The 23,883-nt window shown below is 37.8% G+C and overlaps 1 protein-coding gene across 9 annotated transcripts in view; it reads left to right on the top strand.

The window, feature by feature from the left end:
* The window catches only part of HACE1 (HECT domain and ankyrin repeat containing E3 ubiquitin protein ligase 1), a 127,800-nt gene that overhangs the window by 28,612 nt on the left and 75,305 nt on the right, over positions 1-23,883 (top strand). For 8 of the 9 annotated variants that reach the window (XM_050786701.1, XM_050786698.1, XM_050786700.1 and 5 more), the window contains one exon: positions 20,976-21,058. The exons of the other annotated variant lie outside the window; for it this stretch is intronic. In XM_050786701.1, coding sequence (XP_050642658.1) covers positions 20,976-21,058 — 83 coding nt within the window. The remainder of the gene's footprint in view (positions 1-20,975; positions 21,059-23,883) is intronic. 9 annotated transcript variants of the gene reach the window in all.

Raw genomic sequence — 23,883 nt, 5'->3', positions numbered from 1 at the left:
TTGAGCGCAGGAGTCAGCGGTTGCAATGAGCCAAGACTGTGCCACTATACTCCAGCCTGGGTGACAGAGTGAGAGCCTGTCTCAAACAACAACAACAACAAAAACAGGAAAATAGTGCTTTTATATGTGCTCAAAATATTTGTAATTTGCATTTTGATTTTATTTCCAATTCATAGGTTTTAATAACCGAATATACTAAATTTTTTAATGTCATGTATTCACACTTAATTTTAACATTTATAATGTTCATTCTGTTCTCAGTTTTAGCAAATAAAACTTCATATTTTATTTTATCTTTTGCCATTAAGCCTCAATTTTGAGGATTAGGTAGTGAGGAAAGTGAGCAATGACACTGGTTAAATAGTATGAGTCAGGTTATCCTATTTTTCTACTTGGATTTTGTGTGGTCCAAGTAACAGTTGTTTTCTTTCTTTCTTTCTTTTACTTTTTTAAATTATTTATTTATTTATTTATTTATTTATTTATTTATTTGTTTATTTTTTGAGATGGTGTCTCGCTCTGTCACCCAGGCTGGAGTGCAGTGGTGCGATCTCGGCTCACTGCAAGCTCCACCTCCCGGGTTCACGGCATTCTCTTGCTTCAGACTCCCGAGTGGCTGGGACTACAGGCATGTGCCACCACGCCCCGCTAATTTTTTGTATTTTTAGTAGAGATGGGGTTTCATCATGTTAGCCAGGATGGTCTCAATCTCCTGACCTCGTGATTCACCTGCCTCGGCCTCCCAAAGTGCTGGGATTACAGGCGTCAGCCACCGTGCCTGGCCTCTTTCTTTCTTTTTCTTTTTTTTTGAGACAGAGTCTCACTCTGTCACCCAGGCTGGAGTGCAGTGGCACGATCTCAGCTTAGTGCAACCTCTGCCTCCCAGGTTTAAATGATTCTTGTGCCTCCCAAGTAGCTGGGATTACAGGTGTGCGCCACCACACCCAGCAACTTTTTGTATTTTTAGTAGAGATGGGGTTTTGCCGTGGTGGCCAGGCTGGTCTTGAATTCCTGGTCTCAAGTGATCTGCCTGCCTCACTCCCAAAATGCTGGGATTACAGGTGTGAGCCACCGTGCCTGGCTATTTTCCTTCTTACTCTAGGTTTCTAAAATCATGCATTTGTTTTAGGACAGTGCTCGCCTGTTATTCCTGTGTCCTGACATTTGGCTTTTGAAATTGCTATTTCTCTCTCATTAAGAGAGTTTACTGCCTTATATAAAGATTGAAAGTTAAGATTTTAGATTGAGTTTCTGCTTTGCTATAATTTTCTACCCTGTTTATGTTTTTAATTTTTTTTTTTTTAACATTTAACATTATTGTTAATAGAATGTACAGGTGTGTGCCAGTAGTCTCAGCTACTTGGGAGGCTGAGGTGGAGAGGTCAAGATTAGGTAGAGAGATCCCTTTAGCCCAGGAGTTGTGGGTCATAGTACGCTATGCTGGTTGGATGTCCACACTAAGTTTGGCATGAATATGGTGACCTCTCAGGATGCCAGATTGCCAGAGAGGTGAACCAGACCAGGTCAGAAACAGCAAGTCAAAACCCCCATGCTGGTCAGTTTGTGGGATCATGTCAGTGAATTGCCACTGCACCTCATCTCTTCAAAAAAAAAAAAAAAAAAGCATGTAATTTATTTTCTTGCTGACCATAACAACAACGAAACCAACTCAAAGCAAAGTCTGTACCAGTAGCTACAAGGATACAAAGTTTGTTTATTTATTTTTGTTGCAAACTTTCCGAGTCTTATCTCTTGTTGGGAGAAGGGAGAATTCCTAGTGGAATCTGGACTTTCATCTCTTCAAACACTTTTTCCTTAACCTGATTTCAGGATGTATGATCACAATTCACAGAATATTGGACTTCTTCAAGATAGTAGACAAAGGTTGACATTGTCTTATGTTTAATATGGTGTTGAAAAAGTGGAGGGATATAGGATCCTTTTTCTGTTTCCTGGAATTTTTTCTGAACAGCATTGTTCATTTGTATTTTTTGTCTTTTATCATCTGAAAACCAATGCAGTGTTTTCAGGTATATTCTTCTCATTAGTTTTTACTACTTAGAGTCAACATTATTAAATTTAAAAAGTATTCTATATGGAAAAAAAAGACGTGAAATGTCCTAATCTTGAATGACCCAGGTTTTTAAGGCACTATTGCGTATTAGAGAATGAGTCTAGCCAATAGCTCTCAGAGGACAGAAGAGCACCTACTTTAATATAAACACCCTTTGCTATAACGGATGAGCAGAGTGTCATTTACTAAGACTTGCATACCCTACCTGTTGCCCAGGAACTTGGATAGGAAAATACTGGGATTCAGATTAGAAAAAGATCTGTAAAAGCTAATTTTAGCTGCTTTGAACCAGTACAGAAGCAGGAATTACTAAGAAAACCTTGTTCAAAACATGTGCATTACAGGCTGCATTAAAAATTTAGAATTGCCTTCTGAAGTTACTGAAAATTAGGTGGTATAAGTATAATATACTCCATATGGTTTACAACCTAAAGCAAATGTGGTAAAGTAATGGAGAATTCCTCATAGTCAGATGCCTTTGAACAATTATATTCTGAGAAGATTTATAGGGAGCCTGACTTCATTGTGGTGATGAGTTTCACAGAATGAGATTTTGCAGACAGAGTAGAGGAGGAAGGGTAGAAAAAGTCATGTTGACTTGTGGTTGGTTGTAATGGCCAACGGGATTCATAATAGTTGGTCAATTATAGTTACCCGCAATGATCATATACAGGTAAAGGGAATGCTTAGGACTGATTATTTTCTGAATCGTTGTCTACGATGATCATATAATTGTAAAGGGAATGCTTAGCACTGATTATTTTCTCAATCATTGTATGTATCTTTATTCCTTTTTCAATTAGGACAAAAGGGAATCTTGAAAAATTAGTCTATTTCTTTGCCTCCTGGCTGAACTATAGTTCTACAAATCTGTGTTCATAGTTGTGCTAATACTGCCTATTTCAGAATTACTCATATATTTCTGGGACACATTCACATCTCAGTGTATAAGCATTAATTGTTTTATCTTGAGTTTGATGTGATTTACTGGGCTATAAAATATGATGTTATTATAGGATAAGGGTTACTGATTTATTAAAAACCATTTGTATATCTTTCCATAAGTTGAACACTGAGTGTATAATTCTTTGTCAGGTATCCTAGTGACTCAGTGGCAAGTCAGTATGGCCTTTTTGTTGTCTCAGTAGCCACTTCTTCCATAAATTCTTTAAAAAGTCTTCAGAACTGATGTCCATGTAGACCTATACCAGTGCATGTAAGTTTCAATATTTTATTTTTAAGCTTAGGAGCTTACATAATTCTGATTATATATATTTTATAGAATAAAATAGAAAACTTTAAATGGGGAAGAAACTCCATTAAGAAATAAAGCACATCAGCTCTTTTCACAGAGGCATGGGTGATAAATCCTCTGAAATTCGCCTTCTCATCTCATTTTAGAGTAAATCTGAGGAGTGCATGAAAACATTTTGAGCAACTAGCTAAGCACCCTTAAACTTTGTAGATTATGTAGCTAAATGCTATATTCTTGCTTCGGTGACAAGAAGTGCTTTTTCAAATTTATATTACATTTTTTAAGAATAAAAGATTTGGAAGAAAGATTCATTTTTGTCATAACTAAGAAATTGAGTAATCTTAATTATGATTTCATATAGATGCAGCTTTGCATTAGCGGTAAACATGATAAAGGTCTCATTTTCCTCTTGTTGGGAGGAAGTGGTTTGGGCGGTTGAAGAGTGCACTCTGTTTTTTGTCATTGTAGCATAATAGCACCGTGATTTTAAACTACTTCTATCCCTATTTAATAATGATCAGATGAAAGGAATCATAACAACTTCCTAATAATTTTATTTTTATGTAACTTTTCTTAGATCAACTGTTAAACTCCATTCTTAGCTGTGCATTACAGGCTGCATTAAATATGTAGAATTTTGGTATGTCTTTGGATATCAGAATTCTGGTATGTCTTTGGATACTAATTTCAAAAAATCATTTCAAAGTTTGGTTATTCAACTGGAGATGATGTAATTTTACTGGTGATATAATTAAGGAAAATGTTGTGAACACTTTGGAAGGCATTTAACAGCAGTAATAACTACTGCTCTTATGATTGTTATTAATATGCATGATGTGATTCTGTAAAAGTACACAGATCAGTATCTAGACCCTTTATTCATTTATGCTTATACAAGAAGCTGGGCCTTGTTGATTTTTAATTTCAGTTTTAGAAAGTTGAGTAAAACCTAACACTGTTCCCTGTAGGTATAATTTATTAATACTCTTTGGACCATAAATTAAACCTAGTTTTTGGTAACTTTTTCTTTAAGATTTATAAATGTGTTGAATTGCCAAAAATGATTAACTACAGTCTTCTCAGAATAACGTGGATTTAGAAACCGTAGAGAACTGTCAAATAGTTCAGTCTAAAATTCTGTAAGTTAGATTACATGGCAGGATTAGTTAGGGACTAATTTGTAATTTATTTAAAAATAAATTTCATTTTTATCAGAATAAACCTTATTAAGTTTTTGTAACTAAATACAAAGCTTCACAAACAATAGAAAATGATAGTTGAACCCTTCGTATAATAGACTATATTAGATAGAACTGACTGCATTTTTTAACTAAAATCATAGATTTGTTAAGAAACAGTGCTCAACCCTCCATTCAGTTAGCTCTCTTGGTGTCTTTAGCCAGCTTCCAAGTTTTTCATCCATTACTGGACAGCCGTGCAAACTTAATTGAAAACATTTTCCAGACATTAATTGGATTCAGCCTTGAGGCATAAAGGTAGGTAGCCTAACATTTCAGAGTATATTTCTAGGGTCAGAGTAATTGTATTTATTCTAATGCTAGAATTCTCCTTTAATCCTTTCTAAGAAGTTGAAGCAAATAGTAGAAAGTTCTCTTACCACTGTTACTTTTATAACACAACTGGATGATAATGATTTTTACTGGATACATCGTAAGAGTTCAAAGTTCTTAATAGGTGAAAGTGGACAGGTTTCTAGAAAAGATGTGTGTAAACCAGTCACTGATTAGTGAGTTGGGAGTTTTACTTAGTGTATAAGCTATTTGTGCATTGCCATAACTCATGTCATCAGAATTATTTTTAATTAAAAAATTAAGTAAGGACACTTTGTTGTTTGGTCTCCTTTTAGCTAGTGATAATACCACAACTTTGATTTTTACTTAGAGTTTTATTATTGAATATCTATTCCTTTTTACTTTGATCAGTGTTTTGAGAGTTGACATTGATAAAGTAGGGCTGCCCTGGATTTCTTGCTTTGTAATTTATCAGTGTATTGGGCACAGGTGGTCTTGGTTAGTCACTGCCTTCAATTAAATGACTTGAGATTGACCTACACATTAGGTTTGTACGTTCGTTTTACTCAGGATATTGTTTTATCACTTGAAAGGTTATGAAGTCTGTTGAAATATGTCATTTCTTCTTAAGGCTCTCTTGAAGGCCATATGAAAATCCCCTATGCTTTTCTTTTTCGGTTCCTCCACAATAGTTTCTTATTCTGTAAGGAGGAGGGAGTCCCATTCTAGATAATCAATGACTAGAATAGTTTTTTTGGTGGGTAGAGAAGGGGCAGAATTGGGCCGGGAATTTGCAATTCTAAATTTTTTAAAAAGTGTGCTTTGTCGATCCAATTTTGGGCATATAGTTCTTAAAATTATGTATATTAATGTAGTGTAGCTCTTAAAATTATATTAATTTGAAAAATACATAGGTAATCAGCCATCAGTCACATATTTATGTTGGCATGCTTTTACATGTTTACATTTAGTAAATTGTAAGCTACTGCACTTAATTTTAGCAAGTAAATGAGAAGCCATATAATTTTAAAAATAGAAGCTGTGACCATCATTGTAAATCACAATTGTTAGGTTTTTTGGACTTCATGGCTTATAGATTAGTGCAGTTTTCACAAAAGTATTTGTGGGATTTTAGGGGCAAGAAATTTGCTAAAATGAATTGAATCCAAATCATAGAAAATCCTGATTTATTTTTCTGGATAGCACTGATCACCATCTAGTACATTACAAATTTTGTTTATTTATATCTTGTCACTTTATCTTCCCTTTCCACTATATACTTCATGAAGGCAGGTTTTTTTGTCTATTTTGTTCATTGTTTGAACTCGAGTATCTAGAGTAGGGCATAGCACATAATTTAGAGCAGTGGTCCCTAACCTTTTTGGCACTAGGGACCAGTTTCGTGGAAGACAAGTTTTCCACAGTTAGAAGTCGGGGGGATGGTTTCGGGATGAAACTGTTCTACTTCAGATGGAACTTACGCCTAAATCTTTCATGGGGAGCTCACAATAGAGTTCATGCTCCTATGAGAATCAAATGTTACTGCTGATCAGACAGGAGGCAGAGCTCAGACAGTGATGTTCACGTGCCTGCCACTCACCTCCTGCTGTGTGGCCTGGTTCCTAACAGCCTGGGGATTGGGGACCCCTGATTTAGAGTAGTGTGTAACACACTATCTAGAGGAGGGCATAGTACATAATGGGTATAGATTTTTGTTGAAAGATGGTAGAAACTGGTGGACAGTGTCCAGGTTCTTGGCATTTTGAACAAAGAATTGGACAAAGTGCACAAACAAGTAAAGAATGAAGCATCAAAAGCAGGTATTTATTGAAAACAAGTACACTCCACAGGGTGGGAATTGGCCCGAGCAGCTGCTCAAGGGTTTGGATACAGAATCTTCTGGGGTCTAAATACCCTATATACGTTTCCCATTGGCCACTTGGCATTCACCTCATGTAAATGAAATGGTGGCCTGCAATCAATCAGAGGTCACACCCCTATGCAAACATCTGATTGGTTGTGGGAAGCAACTCATCAGAGGCTAAAGTGAAGTTAGGAAGTTGCACTTCTGTGCAATTGAAGACTTGGCCCTCAGTCTGATTGGTTGCACATAGTTACCTTCAGTTAGTCTGACTGGTTGCTATGTGCAGCCAATCAGAGGTTGGTTGCTATGTGCAACCAATCAGAGGCTGAAGTGAAGTTACAGAGTTACACTCCTATGCAAACATCTGATTGGTTGCTTTTTGCAACCTATCAGTGGTACTTTCAATTTCCCATCTGCCTCGCAAAAGAGGTGGGGGTTTGAAAAAGGGAGTAGTCTCTGGTCCTTTTATTACTTAGGCGTGGAAAGTTAGGGTTTTCCTTTCAATTTATTTCTGGAAAGTCAAGGTGAAATGGCCTTAGGTTCCCTGCCTCCAGACCCTATTCTTCTGCCTCAAAACCACTCAAATGCAGTATCATTTTGATCAATATATTCTGCCATTTTCTTTGCATTTCTAAATGTTTGTCACTTTTTTCCTTTTATATCTTTAAGTGGAGTATATATTGATAGTGCTGATTCTTACAAGAGGTTGTATCCATTTGTATCTATTGCTAAATATCTCCTTTTGAGAATCCTTAGGGATTTTAAAAGTTTAATCTAGAATTTATTCTCTTGAATTATGTTGTGCCTTATGCTTTGATACAATTTAAAACTCTCAGGTAGTGTTGTTTCTTCAAGAACTTTTATGTATTTATTTTAACTTAATAAATGCTCAGAGTACATTTTCTTCTACCTAAGTTTTAACCTTTGGGCACACATGAACAGTTTTCACATAGTTGAAAACATTGATTATCTTGTAGCACTTTGGAAGAGTGTATGTGGAGTCTTGAAACTCCGTTGTTAAATTCCAGTTGTTAAGACCAGGCAATAAATACCTCATTACAGTTCTATATACCTATTTGTCATTCATGATATCTCAATATCGTATGTGTGTGTTGTCAACAAGAAAATAATTTGTTATTGTGGTTAGACCTTTTGCTTTACCACTGAAATATTGTTTCTCTGGATTATTTGAGAATGAGAATCCATTTTGCACACTAGTGTATGTCCAATTAAGGAGTAGTAAGAGACTTAGGAGGGCTCACCCTCCGAACAAGGCTCAGTAGAAACAGCCAGAATAATAATAGGATGGGTTAGATAAGTGTTAACAGCCTCTGTCCCCTCGCCTAACACTAATTAGACCTTCCTTATTCTCCTTACTACTCATCACTGTGCAGTCTGCTAATTGTTGAGGTGAGTACATTTTAAGTTCCTTCTGTACTTGAATTATCTTTACTTGCTGTCCTCAGAGAAATGACTGGAGAGTTTTATAAAACTGTGATTCAGATTGTCTGTGACTTTCTAGCAGCTTTTCTTATTATGCCATTTAATCAATAATTGACTGAATTTTGCATTTTCCTTTCCCTTCCTGTTTAGAGCTTTTTCAAAAAGAAAACAGCAAGCAAACATCTTTTTTTTGTTAAGTCACAAAGATAGATGACTTTGCACTCATTTCAGTGCTGCAAGGCAATTTTTTATTCTTTCAAATTCCTTTATACATTTTTATTCTTATTCTAAGGGAAGTAGGTTTTTCTGTTTTTTGATTTTTATTTTTTATTGGGGGATTGGAGGAACATTTTATCTGCAAGTGCAGCTATTGAAAACTTTAATAAAAATATGTTTCTTTTAATAGTTGCATATTTTGAGGATCTTAATTGGGCTTTTTTTAAAAAAAATAGAAAAGTAGAAAGATTTATGAATGGAAAATAAAATACTGGAGCAAGTAACTTCCAATTTGTTTTATTTTTTTTTTTTGAGACAGAGTCTCTCTCTGTTGCCTAGGCTGGAGCAATGGCATGATCTTGGCTCACTGCAACCTCTGCCTCCCGGGTTCAAGCGATTCTCCTGCGTCAGCCTCTGAAGTAGCTGGGATCACAGGCACCCGCCACCATGCCCAGCTAATTTTTGTATTTTTGATAGCGACGGTGTTTCACCATGTTGGCCAGGCTGGTCTTGAACTCCTGACCTCAGGTGATCCACCTGGCCTCCCAAAGTGCTAGGATTGTAGGTGTGAATCATCGCGCCCAGCCTCCAATATTTTAATCAAGTGTTTCTCTCTCTTAAAAAAAATTAATGTCTTTGTAGGATATATTAAAAGTCATGGCAAGAACCACAATTACTTTTTTCACCAACCACATACAAGGTTTATATTGTAAATCACGCTTTTTTTCTAAGACTTGCTTCGAATTTATCTCACCAGTTTGTTGAGAACAGTAGAGGAATATGTTAGTCTAATGGCTAAATTGTTTTTATACTGTAAGCTCTACAGTATAAATAGAAATACAGAAGCACTATAAAAAATATATGGTTAAAAATACCATTACTTTTTTTTTTTTTGGAGACAGAGTACAGGCTGGAGTGCAGTGATACGATCTCCTCTCATTGCAACCTCTGGCTCCTGGGTTCAAGCAATTCTTCTGCCTCAGCCTCCTAAGTAGCTGGGATTACAGATATGCACCATCACGCCAGGCTAATTTTTGTGTTTTTAGTAGAGACAAGGTTTCACCATGTTGGCCAGGCTGGTCTTGAACTTCCGACCTCAAGTGATCCGACTGCCTCAGCTTCCCAAAGTGCTAGGATTACAGGTGTGAGCCACTACGCTTGGCCTACTTTTTTATTTTGTATTTATTTAGAGATAGGGTTTCACTCTGTTGAACTGGATGGAGTGTAGTGGTACGATCATAGCTCACTGTAACCTTGAGCTCCTGGGCTCAAGTGATTCTTCTGCCTCAGCCTCCCAGGTAGCTAGGGCTATAAGCACACACCACCACACCTGGCTAATTTTTTTTTTTTTTTTTGAGACAGGCTGGAGTGCAGTGGTGCGATCTCAGCTCACTTCAAGCTCTGCCTCCTGTTTTCACGCCATTCTCCTGGCTCAGCCTCCCGAGTAGCTGGGACTAGAGGTGCCTGCCACCACACCTGGATAAATTTTGTATTTTTTTTTAGTAGAGACGGGGTTTCACCGTGTTAGCCAGGATGGTATTGATCTCCTGACCTTGTGATCCGCCCGCCTCAGCCTCCCAAACTGCTGGGATTACAGGCGTGAGCCACCATGCGTGGCCCACGCCCGGATAATTTTTAAAAAAATTTATAACTTTCCTTTTTAGAGATGGTGGTCTCACTATGTTGCCCAGATTGGTCTTGAACTCCTGGCCTCAAGCAGTCCTCCCACTTTGGCCTCCCAAAGCCTTGTGATTACAGGCATAAAAATAGCATTACTTTAAAACCATACACAAGTAGCTGTCTAGGTACTTAAGCTTTATTCTGTAATAGTTATTTAGTAGGGAGTTACTAGATTATCTGTGATTAATGTAGTTTATGAAGATACGTCAGATTAGGCATAATACTATTTAGTAATCTGAATTCGGAAGAATTATAATGCCTATGTTTTGATCAGTGGAGTAGTGATTATGAACATGGACTTGGGTTTGAATCCCTGCTTCACTGTTTGTGTGTTGGAGTACAGATTACATGACCTCTTTGACACTCAGTTTTGTGCTTATAAAAGTGAAGAGAATATCACCTTTCTCACAAGATGCATTAAATGAAATGATAAATGCTTATTAGCACACTGTCTGGGTACATATTAGTGTTATTTACATTATATCATTACATAGTTTTTAACATTATAATTTATATAAATGTATAGTATATTTTGTTAAAATTCCTTTATTACAGTTTCTGGATTGCTAGGTTTTAATTGCGTATTGATATATATTTTCAGTGTGTTGGCTTTCATCTCTCCTGAGCCAGTTGAGAGTTGAAGACTTATTTTCTATAATTTTTTTTTTTTTTTTTTTTTTTTAACTTTTAAGTTCAGGGGTACAAGTACAGGTTTGATACATAGGCAAAGTTGTGTCATGGGGCTTTGTTGTAGAGATTATTTCATCACGTAGGTATTAAGCCTAGTATACATTAGTTATTTTGCCTCATCCTTTCCCTCCTCCCACCCTCTACCCCTTTGAAAGGCCTCAGTGTATATTGTTCCCCTCTATATCCATGTGTTCTCATCATTGAGCTCCCACTTATTAGAGAGAACATACGGTATTTGGTTTTCTGTTCCTGTGTTAGTTTGTGAAAGATAATGACCTGCAGCTCCATTCATGTCCCTGAAAAGGACATTGTCACATTCTTTTTTTATGGCTGCATAGTATTCTATGGTATATGTGTACCTCATTTTCTTGATCCAGTCTACCATCAGTGGGCATTTAGGTTGATTCCATGTCTTTGCTATTGTGAATAGTGCAGCAGTGAACAAATGTGTGCATATGTCTTTATAAAAGAATGATTTATATTTCTTTTGGGTTTATACCCAGTAATGGGATTGCTGGGTCAAATGGTATTTCTGTCCTTAGGTCTTTGAGGAATCACCACACTGTCCTCTACAATGGCTGAAGTAATTTACTCCCACCAACAGTGTATAAGCCTTCCTTTTTCTCTACAACCTTGCCAGCATCTGTTGTTTTTTGACTTTTTTTTTTTTTTTTTTTTTTTTTGAGATGGAGTCTTGCTCTGTCCCCCAGGCTGGAGTGCAGTGGTGCCATCTTGGCTCACTGCAAGCTCCGCCTCCCAGGTTCATGCCATTCTCCTGTCTCAGCCTCCCAATTAGCTGGGACTACAGGCGCCCACCACCATGCCCGGCTAATTTTTTTGTATGTTTTGGTAGAGATGGGGTTTCACCGTGTTAGCTGGGATGGTCTCGATCTCCTGACCTCGTGATCCGCCAGCCTCGGCCTCCCAAAGTGCTGGGATTACAGGCGTGAGCCACCACGCTCAGCCGTTTTTTGACTTTTTAATAATACCCATTCTTACTGGTGTGAGATGGTATCTCATTGTGGTTTTGATTTGCATTTCTCTAATCCGTGATGTTGAGCTTTTCTTTCATGTGATTTTTGGCCACATATATGTCTTCTTTTGAGAAGTGTTTGTTCATGTCCTTTGCCCACTTTTTAATGGGGTTGTTGTTTTTTGTAAATTTAAATTCCTTGTGGATGCTGGATATTAGACTTTTGTCAGATGCATAGTTTGCAGAAATTTTCTCTTGTTCTGTAGGTTTTCTGTTTATTCTGATGATAGTTTTCTTCGCTATGCAGAAACTCTTTAGTTTAATTAGATCCCAACTTTTCAGTTTTTGCTTTTGTTCCAATTGCTTTTGGCATCTTTGTCAGGAAATCTTTGCCCATGCCTAAGTCCTGAATGGTATTGCCTACATTGTTTTCCAGGGTTTTATGGTTTTGAGTTTTGCTTTTTTTTTTTTTTTTTTGAGACAGAGTCTCGCTCTGTTGCCCAGACTGGAGTGCAGTGGCACGATCTTGGCTCACTGCAACCTCCACCTCCCGGATTCAAGTGATTCTTCTGCCCCAGCCTCCTGAGTAGCTGGGATTACAGGTGCGTGCCACCATGCCTGCCTGATTTTTGTACTGTTAGTAGAGACGGGGTTTCACCATGTTGATCAGGCTGGTCTCGAACTTTTGACTTCATGATCTACCTGCCTCTGCTTTCCAAAGTGCTGGGATTATAGGCGTGAGCCACTGTACCTGGCCTGGGTTTTACATTTAAGTCTTTAATCCATCTTGAGTTAATTTTTGTGTATGATGTAAGGAAGGGGTTCAGTTTCAGTTGTTTAACTATAGCTAACCAGTTATTCCAACACCATTTATTGAATAGGGAATTCCTTTCCCCATTGCTTGTTTTTGTCAGGTTTAGTGGAAGATCAGATAGTTGTCAGGGTGCGGTCTTATTTGTGGGTTTTCTGTTCTGTTTCATTGGTTTATGTGTCTGTTTTTGTACCAGTACCATGCTGTTTTGCTCACTATATATCCTTGTAGTATAGTTTAAAGTTGGGTAGTGTGATGCCTCCAACTTTTCTTTCTGCTTAGGATTGCCTTGTCTATTTGGGCTCTTTTTTGGTTTCATATGAATTTTAAAATAGTTTTCTCTAGTTCTGTGAAGTAAATCAATTGTGGTTTAATAGGAATAGCATTGAATCTATATAAATTGCTTTGGGCAGTACAGCCATTTTACTGATAATGATTCTTCCTGTCCGTGAGCCTGGGATGTTTTTCCATTTGTTTGTATCATCTCTGATCAGTGGTTTGTAGTTCTCCTTGTAGAGATCTTTCACCTCCCTAGTCAGTTGTATTCCTAGTTATTTTATTCTTTTTGTGGCAGTTGTGAATGGGAGTTCATTCCTGACTTGCCCTCAGCTTGACTCTTAGTGTATAGGAATGCTAGTGATTTTTCCACATTGATTTTGTATTCTGAGGCTTTGTTGAGGTTGTTAATTGGCCTAAGTAGCTTTTGGGCTGAGACTGTGGGGTTTTTTAAATCTAGTGTTATGTCATCTGCAAACAGGGATAGTTTGACTTCTTTTCTTCCTATTTGTTTGGCCTTTTGTTTTTTTCTCTTGCCGATTGCCCTGGCCAGAACTTCCAATACTACATTGAATAGGAGTGGTGAGAGACAGCATCCTTGTCTTATGTTGGTTTTCAAGGTAATGCTTCCAGCTTTTGCCCATTAATTATGACACTGGCTGTGAGTTTGTCATAGATGGTTCGTGTTATTTTGAGCTATGTTCCTTAAATACCTAGTTTATTGAAAGTTTTTTTTAAAAAAAAAAAAAAACACAAATGGATGTTCAATTTTATCAAAAGCCTTTTCTGCATCTGTTGAGATACGTGGTTTTTGTCTTTATTTCTGCTTATGTGCTGAATCACATTTATTGATTTGTGTATGTTGAACCAACCTTGCATCCTTGGGTTGAAGCCTACTTGATTATGGTGTTTAAGCTTTTTGATGTGCTGCTGGATTCTGCTTGCCAGTGTTTTTGTTAGGGATTTTTGCATCAGTTTCATCAAGGCTATTGGTCTGACATTTTCTTTTTTTTGTTGTATCTCTGCCAGGTTTTGGTATCAGGATAATGCTGACTTCATAGAATGAGTTAGGGAGTAGTCCCTTCTCAATTTTTTGGAATAGTTTGAATGGGAATGGTAGCAGCTTTTCTTTGTATATCTGGTGGAAATCAGCTGTGAATTCTTCTGGTCCTGGGGTTTTTTTTGGTTGGCAGGCTTATTTTCTATAATTTCTATAACAGTAGGGAACACTGTTGCTACTCTCCATCTTACTTCTATTTTGGGACCTTACAGACACTGCTTCTAGGTCAATGATCAGAGGAAAGCCATGATAAGAAGGCCCACATAGTCCTCTTATAAAATAGTGACCGAAATACTTGTTTTTCTTATATTTATAAGCTATACTTGACTACTCGTTCAGTTTAGAGGAATTACATAGATAATAATGTAGTTTTATATAACTGTTTTTATTACATAGATTATAGAATTAATGTTGAGATAGAAGTAAATTTAAATAGACATGTTAATACTACGTCCTAAAAATATTTTATTAGTATTAAAATCTTCTAATAAGGATGCTAGTCCTTTGAACCACCCTTCCTCTTTGTCAAGCCATGATCACCAGAGGCAACAATTTTCAACTTTTTAAACTTTTCCTTTAGTACGTATTTCCAAATGATAAGCTTCTGTGACTCTTTCTTAGTTTATGACTTTTAGATATTATTTAATCATTTCTTGTTATGGTAAATGATTTATAAGTTTTGGTTAGACAATATTGGTTATATATAGTTAAAGTATTTACTGCTCAGTCAGTAATACTGTAATAACGTTCTTTTTTGAGGATGACTATTCTTCTTGAATAATTGGCTTTGCTCAATTTTCTTTGTATGGATCAGCATTTCTTCATCTATATGCTCCTATAAAATATCTCTTCATACTCTCTTCTACAAAGACAGATTCATTAGATAGTTTGTCAGTAACATCTTTTTTTCTCCTCCATATATTAGTTCATTTTCACCTGATATAAAGAAGTACCTGAGTCTGGGTAATTGAAGAAGAAAAGAGTTTTAATTGACTCACAGTTCTGCAGGCTTAACAGGAAGCATGTCTGGAAGGCCTCAGGAAACTTACAATCATGGTGGAAGATGAAGGGGAATCAGGCAGCTTCTTCACATGGCAGCAGGAGAGAGAGAGTGTGAGGGGGGCGTGCCACACACTTTTAAACCTACAGATCTTGTGAGAACTCATTCACTATCACAAGAGCAGCAAGGGAGAAATCCGCCTCTATGATCTAGTCACCTCCCACCAGGCCCCTCTTCCAATTTGACATGAGATTTAGCGGGGACACAAATCCAAACCATATCATTCCACCCCAACCCCTCCCAAATCTCATGTTCTTCTCACGTTGGAAAATACAATTTCCCTTCTCAACAGTCCTCCAGTCTTAACTTATTTCAGCATTAAGTCAGAAGTCCACAGTTCAAAGTCTCATCTGAGACAGATAAGTCCCTTCTGCCTATAAGCCTGTAAAATCAAAAACAAATTAGTTGCTTCCAAGATACAGTGAGGGTACAGGCATTGAGTGAATGCTCCAAGTGGGAGAAATTGGCCAAAACACAGAGGCTATAGGCCCCATGCAAGTGTGAAACCTAGCAGGGCTGTTGTTAAAGCTCCAAAATAATTTCCTTTGATTCCGTGTCTCATATCCAGGGCACACTGATGCATGGATTGGGATCCTGAGGCCTTGGGTAGCTCCGCCGCTGTGACTCAGCAGGGTACAGCCCCCTAGATTTCTTTCACAGGCTGACGTTGAGTACCTGTGGCTTTTTCAGGTGCACAGTGCAAGCTGTCAGTGGGTCTCCTATTCTTGGGTCTGGAGGGTGGTGGCCCTCTTCTCACAGCTCTACTAGGCAGTGCTCCGGTGGGGACTCAGTGTGAGGGGTTCTAACTCCACATTTCCCGTCTGCACTGCCCTAGTAGAGGTTCTCCATGAGGGCTCTACTCCTGTAGCAGACTTTTGCCTGGACAGCCCGGCATTTCCATACATCCTGTGAAATCTAGGCAGAGGTTCCAAAACATCGTCTCTTGCCTTCTGTGCACACCTGCAGGCCCAATACCACATGGAAGCTTTAAGGCTTGGGCTTGCACCCTCTAAAGCAGTGACCTGAGCTGTACCTTGGCCCCCTTTAGCCATGGCTGGAGCTGGCACTGGAGCATTTAGGATGCAGAGCACTAAGTCCCGAAGCTGCACAGAGCAGTGGGGCCCTGGGTCTGGCCTGTGAAGCCATTTTTCCCTCCTAGGCCTCCAGGCCTCTGATGTGTGGGGCTGCAGTGAAGGTCTGTGACATGCCCTGGAGATGTTTTTCCTGTTGTCTTGGTTATTAACTTTCAACTCCTTGTTACTTATGTACACTTATGCACCTGGCTTGAATTTCTCCCCAGAAAATGGGTTTTTCTTTTCTACTGCCTGGTCAGGCTGCACATTTTCCAAACCTTTATGCTCTTTTTTTTTTTTTGAGTTGTGTTTTGCTCTTGTTGCCCAGGCTGGAGTGCAATGCGGTGATCTTGGCTCACTGCAATCTCTGCCTCCTGGGTTCAAGCAATTCTCCTGCTTCAGCCTCCTGAGTAGCTGGGATTACAGGAACCTGCCACCATGCCTGGCTGATTTTTGTATTTAGAGTAGAGATGGGGTTTCACCATGTTGGCCAAGCTGGTCTCAAACTCCTGACTTCAGGTGATCCGCCCACCTCGGTCTCCCAAAGTGCTGGGATTACAGGCGTGAGCCACAGTGCCTGGCCTTCTGTTTCCCTTTTAAACATATTCCAATTTCAAACCATCTCTTTGTGAATGCGTATAAGTGAATGCTTTCAGAATAAGCTAGGTCACATCTTGAATGCTTTGCTGGTTAGAAATTTCTTCCACCAGAGTCTGGGCATGCTGGGTCACACCTGTAATCCCAGCACTTTAGGAGGCCAAGGTGGGTGGATCACTTGAGGTGAGGTCTTCAAGACCAGCCTGTCCAACAGGGTGAGACCCCATCTCTACTAAAAACAGAAAAAATTAGTGGGGCGTGGTGGTGCACACCTATAATCCCAGCTACTTGGCAGGCGGGAGAATTGCTGGAACCTGAGAGGTTGCAGTGAGCCGAGATCATGCCAATACACTCCAGCCTGGGAGACAGAGTGAGACTTCGTTTCAAAAAAAAAAGGGGGGAAATTTCTTCCACCAGATACCCTAATTCATCTGTCTCAAGTTTAAAGTTTCACAGATCTCTAGGGCAGGGGCAAAATGCTTCCACTCCCTTTTTGCTAAAGCATAGCAAGAGTGACCTTTACTCCAGTTGCCCATAAGTTCCTTATCTCTGTCTGAGATCACCTCAGCCTGGACGTCATTGTCCGTATCACTATCAGCAGTTTGATCAAAACCATTCAACAAGTCTCTAGGAAGTTCCAAACTTTCCCACATCTTACTGTTTTCTTCAGAGCCCTCCAAACTGTTCCAACCTCTGCCCCTTACCCAGTTCCAAAGTCGATTCCACATTTTCAAGTGTCTTTATAGGAGTGTCCTACTCCTGGTACCAATTTTCTATATTAGTCAGTTTTTCACACTGCTATAAAGAACTACTAGAGACTGAGTAATTTGTGAAGAAAAGACATTTAATTGACTCAGAGTTCTGCTGGCTTAACAGGAAGCATGACTATGAGACCTCAGGAAACTTACAATCATGGTGGAAGGCAAAGGGGGAAGCAAGCACCTTCTTCACATGGTGGCAGGAGAGAGAGAGAAAGAGTGTGAGGGGGGATGTACCACACACTTTTAAACCATGAGATCTCATGAGAGCAGCAAGGGGGAAATCTGTCCCCATGCTCCAGTCACCTCTCACCAGGTCCCTTCCTCCAATTCAACGGGAGATTTTGGCAGGGACACAAATCCAAACCATATCACCCTCTAAACTTAGAAATAATCTTAATGTCTCTCCCGTGTTTGATCTCCATATTCTAGATTCCATGTCTTCTATTTTGGTTTATTCTCTTTCTTTGGAGGAGGATATACTTCAGTAGCTTCTTGAGAAAAGGTGCATTGAAGGTAATTTAAAAAATAAAATAGTTAAACGTTTTTATTTATAAGCATCTATTTGAATAATAGTGTAGTTGGCTGTAGAATTCTGCATATAGAGTAATATATCTTACAATTTTGAAGGCTTTTTACATTTTAGATTTCTGTGTTGCTGTTGAGAAGTTTAATGCCCACATGATTTTTGTTTATCTCTGGAATCTTCTATCCCTGATGTTATCATGAAATTTCACTTTGACATGCCTTGTTGAAGGTCTTTTAATTTGATAGACTAGACATTTGTTGAGCCTTTTAAACCTGGTACCTGATGTCTTTCAGTTCTGGGAACCTTTTTTGTGTTATTTCTTGGTTATTCCCCTTTGATCCCTCACCCCCTTTTTTTTCTTTATTCTCATTTTCTTCAGTATGTCTCCCTTGATTGATTCACAAATTTTCTCATCTTTCCTATTTTCTATTTTGTCTTTTTATTCTACTTTGTAGAATTCCTGAACATTTTCTTTTTAAACTTCTGTTGAATTTTTACTTATTGCATTGTATTTTTGATTTCTCATTCCCTGAATATTTTCTACCCAACTTCCTTTTCTCATTCCATGGCATAATTTCTTTTCTGTTTGAGGTTGTCAGTTACTTTTCTAATTTTTACTGTTTTCTTTGGTTCCCTTTACTGTCTTTGTTATTCTGAGTTCCATTTTTTGGTTTGTTGTAATTTTTGTTTTTCAGGAGGCCTGCTTCAGTTGTATTTTAAATATTGTCTGTTCATTCGTGTATAATGGTGAGGCACTCAAATGTTGACTGGAAGTGTTGTGTACGTGAGTTGAGTTTGTTGACTACTTGGTTTGACTGTATACCAAGGTTTCTCAGTCTCAACACTATTGGTATTTTGGATCTGATAATTCTTTGTTGTGGTGGCTGTCATCTGCGTTTTAGGATGTTTAGCTGCATCCCTGACCTCTATCCACTAGCTGCCAATAGCAGTTTCCCTTCCGCGGTCATAAAAATAAAAAAGTTGCCTCATGTTCTCAGAGGGAAATTTTAACCTTGGTTGGGGACGACTGCTATAGACCCATTGTTCCGAATTGGGCTGTTTCTTTATTTTTAATTTTTATTTCTTTTTAGACATAGGGTCTTGCTTTACAGATAGTGTCTTGCATGCAGCACCATGCTTGGCTAATTTTAAAATTTTGTTGTGGAAATGGGATCTCTCTAAATTGCCCAGGCTGGTCTTGAACTCCTGGCCTCAAATGATCTTTCCACCTTGGTTTTCCAAAGTCTTAGAATTACAGGCATGAGCCACTGTGTCTGTCTGAACTGAGCTGTTTCTCTGGGGACTGTCTAATGCCAGTATCTGTAAGATTCTTTTCTGATGCCAGTATTGAGAGGAAGCTTTTAATTCCTTCTACCTGAGGTTTTTAAGCCTGCCTGCTGGATTTCTGGGAGCCTAGTTGGAACGTGGAGGCTGGAGGTTTTCACTTAATTTGTTGTTTTCACGATGGCTCCTCATCTTTGCTCCACCTGTGTTTCTTGGCTCCCATTCCAGAGACTCTCTGTTCACTTTGTGCAGAGAGTAAACTTCCCATCTTCTGAGACAATTTAAAGAGGGATAGTAACTAACTGGATGGGATGGGAAGAAAGGTCCTAAGGGAGAGTCTGTTTCTTTTATTGACTTTCAACTATTCCTCCTATTTTTAGCTCTACATAACCATTCCTATGTTCCAAGGTACCTGGTACTTCCAATTTCCTCTATTCCTTTTTTTTTTTTTTTTCTTAATGTGTGTGTTCTGGAGTAAGAATTTAGTTGCTTATTGTTGGAATCTCCGTTTGTGGGCAGTTAGACTTCAGCTTTCTTTGATCTGCCAAGTGAGTTACTATTTCTCCATTTGCTTGCTGTATTTCCAAAACTTACTGACTCATCCAGTATGCTGTTGTTTTCTTTCTTGTTCTTCTTCCTTTAGGTGTTTAGTTTTATTATTTTACGGACATTGTGCTTTGTTTAAAAGCAGCAAAAAAGATGAACAGATATGTTCAATCCAGAAGTAATAAATGTCTAATTTCAAACTATTTTATTAAGGGGCCCTGCTCTGTTGTCCAGGCTGGAATGCAGTGGTGTAATATAGTTCATAGTAGCCTTGAGCTCCTGGGCTCAAATGATCCTCCCGCCTCAGCCTCCTGAGTAGCTAGGCCTACTACTATGATGTGCTACCATGACTAGCTCATTTTTTAATGTTTTTGTAAAAATGGGGTCTCACTATATAGAATAAACTGGTCTCAAACTACTGGCCTCAAGCCACCTATTGCCTCATGTTTTATGTTTTTACATTTTCTTCCTTTTTGCAGGAAAAACTCAAATTAGAATTTTAGGAATAAAACCATGTAAGTTTTTTTTTTAAAAGGTTTTCAACTGGGCCCTATCCTGTCCTTAATCAACAGATATGTATTTTTAAGATTTTATATTAGCGTACTCTTTTAGTATGAGTCAAATGATTGGAGGAGTAGAACTTAGGGGACTAAGTATGTATTAATGGCAATCAGTGAAATTGAGCCTGTATATGCTACTGTTAATAGCAAAAGGGTTTCTTAGCTTTTTAAAATTTTGTATTTTAATAATTATTCTCTTGACTTTGGGAAAGTTTTACTCTGGTACTTATTTTTTTAGAGGTGAAGAATTCTGGTATTTAAAGCAATTTAAATTTAAATGTCTAAAGCAGTAGGGTCCAATTCACTAGCCACATGTGACTATTTAGATTCAAATGAGCTATAATTAAATACAATTAAAATTTTAGTTTCTTAGCTGTACTAGCCACATTTCAAGTACTTGGTAGCCATATGTGACTACTGACTACTTTTGATACAGTGCTGCTCTAAAGACTTCCAGATTAGCACAATTTCTATTACACTGAGAATTCCACATGTATTGTGTTGTGCCTGAGAAACTTAGAGCTTACAAAAAGTTGAATTTGCTCAGCCTTAGGAATTGTCACATGTCCAGTCAGTTCCTATGTAAAGCTTCAAGCTGTGGAAAGAACTTTCCTTATATGGACTAAAATTGTGGTAATTGTATCTTTTGTTTCATTCCTCTGGCTTTACTTTTAATTATTTTTTTCCCCTTCAGACAGTGCAATGCTTGCTAGACAGTGGTGCTGATATTAACAGGCCAAATGTATCAGGAGCAACTCCATTGTACTTTGCTTGCAGGTATGATATTTTATATTTCCAGATGCTGTGTATACTCGTGTATATATATGTATATAAAGAAATATATTTCCAGATGTATGTATACTCTATTTCTAGACACACATATTTCTGTGTATTTTCTAAAGCTCTCGTTTTCCCACAAATATTGTGCTCTCTTTTAAGATTAAGTATAATCTCTCTTTTAAGATGAAGTGTTATGTTTCTATTACTTAACTGCATGAGGAAAAGTATTTTCTGTTATATTTAATTGCCATTGCTTTTATGTTATATGTGGGAGCTTTTCATTTGCTTGATTACTTCAATTTTAGACTAAGTACTTATTAACAAAAGACAAATTGGTAACCTGGTAATTCCCATAGTTTACTGTATTCTGTAACCAGGTCATTTCCAGTGGGATAAGCTATTGGAATATATCTTGATCCAAAGCCATGTCTTTATTTCTCTGTATCTATAACCAAAAAAATATCTTGAGTCAGTCTTGTTAGATGTTGTTATACATTAAGTTATTTTCGTATTTCTGTATTGGTTCATTTTCTTGACGTGTGCATTTCGTTCACTTATTCATTCATGTATTCATCAAATGTTTAGTTAGCACTCACTGTGTCATGCATTGTTGTAGGTGTGTAAAACAGTAATAAACTCTAGTCCCTAAGGAGCTAATAGTATAATTATACACATGCTGTCACACCCACACACATATATAAAAATATATACACACCTATCTATTTTGTATTATGTAAATGTAGTTTGCAGTTAGCATCAGTTCACAGAACACTATAGTGATTCTTCTTTTTGATTTAAATTGTATGAATTGTAATATTTATTTCGGCCTTTATATCCCGATATAGAGCTCTCCAGAAAGCTCCTCTCTTCTTCTTTTTTTCTGTTTTATATCATTTTATTGGAAGTTGGTTTTAGGTTGAAAGACCTGCATTTTTTCTTGTTTAGCTTCTTTTTTGGGGTCTCTCATGTTCCTTTGATGAGACCGATTCAGATCATCTGTTTAACAACCCTGTATTAGAATTCAGGGGCTTTTGGGTTTCTAGACTTGCAGATCTTTCTGATTCCAGCCACTTTCTTAACATTATATTTATGATTTGGTTGCTTGGCTAGAAAACCAGTTCCTTCCATAGTGTCCTGAATTTATGAATAATACCATCATTTGATCCCCTGTAATCATATCCTATCTTGAAGGGTTATCTTTAGATCAGACCTTTTTTTGAAGCTCCAGATTTGAATGTCCATCTCCCTGATTAACATCATCACTTAGAAGTACCGCAGAATCTCAGATATTAACATGTCAAAATATAGCTTCAGATTTTCCTCCTCAAACCTTTCCTCTAGTTTTTCCTCATCTTAATCAATAGAAACCTTATCCTCTCAGTTGTTTAAATTAGAAATAATTAGGTTATTTTTTATTTCTCTCTCTCTCTTTGTGAACTTGGAATTTATTAGTAAGTTCTGTAAATTCTACCTTCAGAATATGTTTGGAATCTCAACTTCTAACTCAACCAAAACCACCTTAATGTTGTTACCTTTTGCTTAGAGTACTTCAGTAATCTCTACACTGGTCTCCCTGATTCCTATGTTGTTTCCCTCCAGTCTCTTGTTTCCTCAGCAAAGTGATCTTAAAAAAAATGCTGGCTTCATAAAATGAGTTAGGGAGGATTCCCTCTTTGTCTATTGATTGGAATAGTTTCAGAAGGAATGGTACTAGCCATTCAGAGGAATGGTACCAGCTCCTCTTTGTACCTCTGGTAGAATTCGGCTGTGAATCCATCTATTCTGACTTTTCTTGGTTGGTAGGCTATTAATTATTGCCTCAATTTCAGAGCCTGTTGTTGGTGTATTCAGAGATTCAACTTCTTCCTGGTTTAGTCTTGGGAAGGTATATGCGTCCAGGAATTTATTCATTTCTTCTAGATTTTCTAGTTTATTTGTGTAGGGGTGTTTATAGTATTCTCTGATGGTAGTTTGTATTTCTGTAGGATAGGTGGTGATACCCCCTTTATCATTTTTTGCTGTGTCTATTTGATTCTTCTCTCTCTTCTTTATTAGTCTTGCTAGCAGTCTAGCTATTTTGTTGCTCTGTTCGAAACAGCTCCTGGATTCATTGTTTTTCTGTGTCTCTGTCTCCTTCAGTTCTGCTCTGATCTTAGTTATTTCTTGCCCTCTGCTAACTTGAATTTGTTTGCTGTTGCTTCTCTAGTTCTTTTAATTGTAATGTTAGGGTGTTGATTTTTGATCTTTCTGCTTTCTCTTGTGGGCATTTAGTGCTATAAATTTCCCTCTGCATGTTGCTTTAAATGTGTCCCAGAGATTCTGGTACATTGTGTCTTTGTTCTCATTGGTTTCAAAGAACATCTTTATTTCTGCCTTAATTTCGTTATTTACCCATTCAGGAACAGGCTGTTCAGTTTCCATGTAGTTGTACGGTTTTGAGTGAGTTTCTTAATCCTGAGTTCTAATTTTATTGCACTGTGCTCTGAGAGACAGTGTGTGATTTCTGTTCTTTTACGTTTGCTGAGGAGTGCTTTACTTCCAATTATGTGATCAATTTTAGAATAAGTGCAATGTGGTGCTGAGAATAATGTATATTCTGTTGATTTGGAATGGAAAGTTCTGTAGATGTCTATTAGGTGTGCTTGGTGCAGAGTTAAAGTCCTGGATATCCTTGTTAGCCTTCTGTTGTGTTGATCTGTCTATTATTTACAGTGAGGTGTTTAAGTCTCCCATTATTATTGTGTGGGAGTCTAAGTCTCTTTGTATGTCTCTAAGGACTTGGTTTATGAATCTGGGGGCTCCTGTATTGGGTGCTTATATAT

Source organism: Macaca thibetana, chromosome 4 (genome assembly GCF_024542745.1).
Source record: "Macaca thibetana thibetana isolate TM-01 chromosome 4, ASM2454274v1, whole genome shotgun sequence".
Taxonomy (NCBI): Eukaryota; Metazoa; Chordata; class Mammalia; order Primates; family Cercopithecidae; genus Macaca; species Macaca thibetana.
This window is presented reverse-complemented; position numbering and strand designations above follow the sequence as displayed.